This window comes from Buteo buteo, chromosome Z (genome assembly GCF_964188355.1).
Source record: "Buteo buteo chromosome Z, bButBut1.hap1.1, whole genome shotgun sequence".
In the NCBI taxonomy this organism is placed as follows: domain Eukaryota; kingdom Metazoa; phylum Chordata; class Aves; order Accipitriformes; family Accipitridae; genus Buteo; species Buteo buteo.
Window position 1 is genome coordinate 135,188 of NC_134204.1, and position 4,670 is coordinate 139,857.

Genomic DNA, 4,670 nt, shown 5'->3' on the forward strand with positions numbered 1-4,670 from the left:
CTTTCGGCCCCAACCCACCCCCCCACCCCGAGACAGTCAGTGAAGGCAAACCTCACCTGGAGCTAGTAGAAAAGCTGAGCACTTCTAAAAGGAATTAAGTTTGGGACATCAGACCATAAACCTTAAAAAGGTGTGGGCATCGGCAGAGGCAAGCACTGCCAATCTTTGTTTTGAAGCGATTCCTCTGGAAAAATCTACACAAAATACATCCTATTGGGGTGAGGGGGAAGCAAAAACGAACATTTGTGGAGAGAGGTCATGCCTTTTATTAGACTACCTAATATATCTGGAAGAAGCAGCAGCAGTGGTGTGTTTCATTCACATACACTCTCAGGCTTGAAACAGAAGCATCTTCAAAGCTAAGCGCAGGCTGAAAACCACTCTGGATTTTACTGCGTTTGCCACTTAAACCAGCTGGGACAGAAGACGGCTGGTGCCTCAGAGGAAATGGCAAATGCTAGCATAAAAAGTGATAAAGTGACGGAAAGAGAAAAGCAGGGAAAATACTGATGCAGGAAGGAGTGTGTTGGAGGCAGGAGACATGATGCCATTGCCTGGTTAGTAGTGTGCAGAGTCCGTGTCCTCCACCAAGCCAAGTACAAAGTAAGGTGTGGGATTTGGCTCTCTGCCTTACCTCCAAAAGCATTCTGTAGCTCTTCCATGAAGCCATGCCCTGCCCTCTAGCCACCCAGCCCCACTCGCGCTGTGGAGGACAGGCTCACAGAATCAGCTCTTCTCACAGGGTCTGCCCTAGACCAACATCTTGGAAAATTTCCTCAGAAGTATCTCCTAGCGCTTTTCCCAGACTTGCGGAGGCGAAAAGGCTGAGCCCACCTCCTTCAGATGTCTCCAGAGTCCACCCTCCCCAAAAGGCCACACACACTTTCACTCGGCCTGTAAACCGTGCTTTGAAGGGAGCCAGATGCAGGGCACGTATCCCGACAGGGGACCAGAGCACCAGCTTTCACCCCCGATGCTTTTTACCCTGTGCATTCGACACTGAACTGTGCCACGGCATCCTCCAGCACGTCATCTTTTGAGAGGCCATCTGTGAAAACGATGCACTTAAAAAATGCCTGGGGCTGGCGTGGAGCTGTCAAGCGAGGCAAACTCGCAGAGGCTCCGAGAGCCGGCAGCACAGCGCAGGGCACTGAGCAGCCGGGCACCCACCGCCCTCCGGCCCCGGCACCCCCCCCGACTCCCTCCCCTCCCCAGCCCCTTCACGGACACCCCCACGCCCACCCCCCCACCCCCCTTCTCGGGCCCGTCCGCCGCGCTCCCGGGCAAGCGGCTCCCGCGGCGCCCGCCCCCCCCCCCCGGGCGCTGCCGTGCCGGGTCGGTCCCCCCCGCGCCCGGCAGCCGCTTGTTCCACGACGATTTCCGACGGCGCTCGGCCCGGGCAGCGCGGTCCCGGCCCCGCAGCGCCAGTGGCGGGGCTCGGCGGGGCGCCCGGCCTGAGCCAGCCACCGGCGGCAGCCGGCGGCCGGCCCGCCCCGCCTCGAGGGCCCCGGATGGCATCGCCCGGCGCCGTCTGGGGCCGGGGCCGGGGCCGGGGCCGGCGGGGCGGGGCGGGGCGGGGGAGGGGGGAGCAGCGGCCGCTGCCGGCGGGCCCCGGGGGATGCCCTGCCTCCCCCGCCATGCCCGAGCGGCGCGGGGGCCTCGCCTTCCCTCTCGCCCGCCGCCCCCCGGCACTCCCCCCCCCGCCCCCCCCGCCCCAAGGAGGCCAGCCCGCCGGGCGGCGCCGTGCCAGAGCTGCCCGCGCCGCCCCGGGGCCGGGCGGGACCGCAGCGCCGCGCCGGGGCCCCGGGCCGGCCGCCCCATGCACCCGCCCGGCGCCCTGCTCGCCATGGCCGAGGGCGCCTTCTCGCTGTCCGCTCAGGCGGCGCGGAGCCCCGGGGGGAACCCGTCGAGGCTGCACAGCATCGAGGCCATCCTGGGGTTCACCAAGGAGGACGGCCTGCTGGGCCCCTTCCCGCCCGACGGCAGCGCCGGCGGCGCCAAGGAGGCGGACAGGCGGGGTCCCCGGCACTGCCTCCCCAAGGTGCCCGGAGAGCCGCCGCCGGCCGAGCCCCAGGGCCGCGCCGAGCGCTTCCAAGGTGAGCGCGGCGGGCGGGAGGCGCCGGGTCCGCGGGCGGGCGCCTCTCCTCCGCGCCCTTCGGGCGGGCCCCCGCGGGGAGATCTCCCTCCCGGTGACCCGCCTGTCTTCCCCTCGCAGAGCCGTACTGCCCCGGCAGCGCCAGCCCCGAGCTGCCCGCCGGCAGCAGCGGCGAGGGGAAGCCGTCGGACGAGGAGCAGCCCAAGAAGAAGCACCGGCGGAACCGCACCACCTTCACCACCTACCAGCTCCACGAGCTGGAGCGCGCCTTCGAGAAGTCCCACTACCCCGACGTGTACAGCCGCGAGGAGCTCGCCATGAAGGTCAACCTCCCCGAGGTCCGCGTCCAGGTAACGCCCGCCCCCGGCCCGGCGCGGCCCGGCCCCGCGCTCCGGCAGCCCCCGGCGCCGAGACCCCCCCACACACACAGCACCGCCCGGCCCGGCAGCGGGCTCGGCGCAGCCCCGCGTTCCCGGCGCCGGGAGCTCCCGGCACGGCGCGACGCAGCCCCGCGTTCCCGGCGCCGGGAGCCCCCGGCCCGGCGTGGACCCGCACTCCCGGCGGGCGGAGCAGCACCGCCCCGGCGCGGGGACGGCCCCGCTGCCCCGGCCCGCGGGCCCGCGAACCCAGCCCGGCGCCGGCACCGGCACCGCTAGCCCCGGCCGATGCGTGGCTGAGCCGGCCCCACGGGGCAGCGCTGGAGCGCCGGGCACGCCTGCAGCTGGCGCCGTCCGCACGGCCCCGACGCGGCGGGACACCGCGGAGCCCTCGGCCGTTTCCCGTCCGGCAGCCGCGGGGTCGGGCCGAGGCGCGGCCCCTCCGTCCGGCCCCGGCGCTGGCCGCGTCGTCGGCGCCGCAGCCCTTCGACTGGCGTGTCCCGGCCCGGGGCAGCCGAAGCCGGTGTGCGCCGGGGCGGCGGCTGGCGGGGGGCCGAGCCGGGCGGGCAGGCAGGGCGGGCCGGCTCCGCCGCGGGGCTCTCGCTGCGCTGCTTCCTCCGCAGGGCCGCGCTCCACAGAGCGCCGGGCTGCGGGGCTGCCGAGCCCGCGGGGGAAGCGCGGCTGGAGCCAGTCCTGCCCCGGCTCGGCGCGGCGCGCCGTCCGCTGCTCCACCGTGTTTCGCGTGTGCGCCGCTGCACCCAGGGGAGGAGAGCCTCTGGCCTCCGTGCGTGCTGCCCTGTGGCCCGGCTAACGCGGCTGTGCTTGCAGGTGTGGTTTCAGAACAGACGGGCCAAATGGAGGCGGCAGGAGAAGCTGGAGGTGACCTCCATGAAGCTGCAGGACTCACCCATCCTCTCCTTTAACCGCTCACCGCAGGCGACACCCATGGGTCCTCTCAGCAGCAACCTGCCCCTGGAGACGTGGCTCAGCCCGCCTGTGCCCAGCAGCACGGCCCTGCAGACCCTGCCCGGCTTCGTGGCCTCGCCGCAGAGCCTGCCTGGCAGCTACACACCGCCGCCCTTCCTGAACTCTCCAGCAGTGACCCATGCACTGCAGCCCCTGGGGGCCATGGGGCCGCCGCCGCCTTACCAGTGCGGAGCCACCTTTGTGGACAAGTTCCCCCTGGACGAGGCAGACCCGCGCAACACCAGCATTGCTGCCTTGCGGATGAAGGCCAAGGAGCACATCCAGTCCATCGGCAAACCCTGGCAGACAATCTGAACACCCTCTTTGGCTCCTGGGAGAAACCCACGGGGAAGGCCGGTCCTGGGACACCCAAGGGATGCTCTTGCCCTGCTCTGGCTCCCCCGGATGGCCAGGCAAGGGAGGGCTGTCCCTTCCACCAGCCTTCCCCCCAGCCTTGAATTGCTTTGTATTTTGTGGTCCTTTTAATTCCCTTTTCCACATGCCCTGCAGAGTTAGGGGCCTGATCATAGCTTAGGAAGAAAAAAATCTCTTTTGCTCTCCCTCCTTGGCTGGACACTTTAGTTGCAATAAAAGCTGCAGTAGGGCGAAGAGCTGTGTAAGGTGGCTGGGAACCGAGGCCTGCGTTGAAGGGTTTTCTGCTTTTGCACCATTAAATGGCACGACCTGCATGAGGCTGTGCATCGTGTTTCTGCACCAAATGGGCTGCTCGGGCCGGACTCTCCGCTGCCTGTGACGCACAGAGGGGTGGGACAGCCCTGGCTGTGGGCCCTCCTCCATCCCCCTCCAGCAGCAGGAGCCAGCCCAAACTGGCTGTGAGCACTGGGGGCTGGGGGCTGCAGCCCCGTGGCAGGGAGCGCACCCAGCTCCCCGCTCGGCAAGGAGGGTCCAGGGCCCTGGCAGTCCGTGGGCCAGGCACAGCGCTCCTGCAGCTCCCCTTGTGGGGCAGCCCCGGGTTCAGGTAGGCTTTGCCCACCCTTGCCCCAGCGGGCCGAGGTCGGTGCCAGTCCCCTGGCCCTTGCCGCCTCCTCGGAGAAGGGGACCGGTGGATGCTGCAGGGTCCCGTGTGCCCGCAGCCCAGCTGCCGGCGGGGGCAGATGGGCGGTAGCTGACGGGACACTGGACGCCTGGCTGGGTGGCTGGAGCTGTCGGAGGGGACCCACTGGGTGCGTCCTGCCCGGGGCAGCTGCCCAGCGAAGCCCCCTGAGGCTGTC

The 4,670-nt window shown here is 69.2% G+C and overlaps 1 protein-coding gene across 1 annotated transcript; it reads left to right on the plus strand.

Annotated features, from left to right (window-relative positions):
• The first annotated feature begins 1,819 nt into the window (after window positions 1–1,819).
• RAX (retina and anterior neural fold homeobox) lies at window positions 1,820–3,753 on the plus strand. The gene is made up of 3 exons (XM_075020471.1): window positions 1,820–2,123; window positions 2,216–2,445; window positions 3,301–3,753. The coding sequence occupies exons 1-3, from the start codon at window positions 1,820–1,822 to the stop codon at window positions 3,751–3,753; spliced, it is 987 nt and encodes a 328-aa protein (XP_074876572.1).
• Window positions 3,754–4,670: the final 917 nt, after the last annotated feature.

Bases quoted from the DNA above. Each gene is read 5' to 3' on its own strand.
- RAX (XM_075020471.1), top strand. From the start codon at position 1,820: ATGCACCCGCCCGGCGCCCTGCTCGCCATGGCCGAGGGCGCCTTCTCG. The intron at 2,124-2,215 runs GTCCGCGGGCGG...TTCCCCTCGCAG, and splicing joins CGGCGGGCGGGAGGCGCCGG to AGCCGTACTGCCCCGGCAGC. The intron at 2,446-3,300 runs GTAACGCCCGCC...CTGTGCTTGCAG, and splicing joins TCCCCGAGGTCCGCGTCCAG to GTGTGGTTTCAGAACAGACG.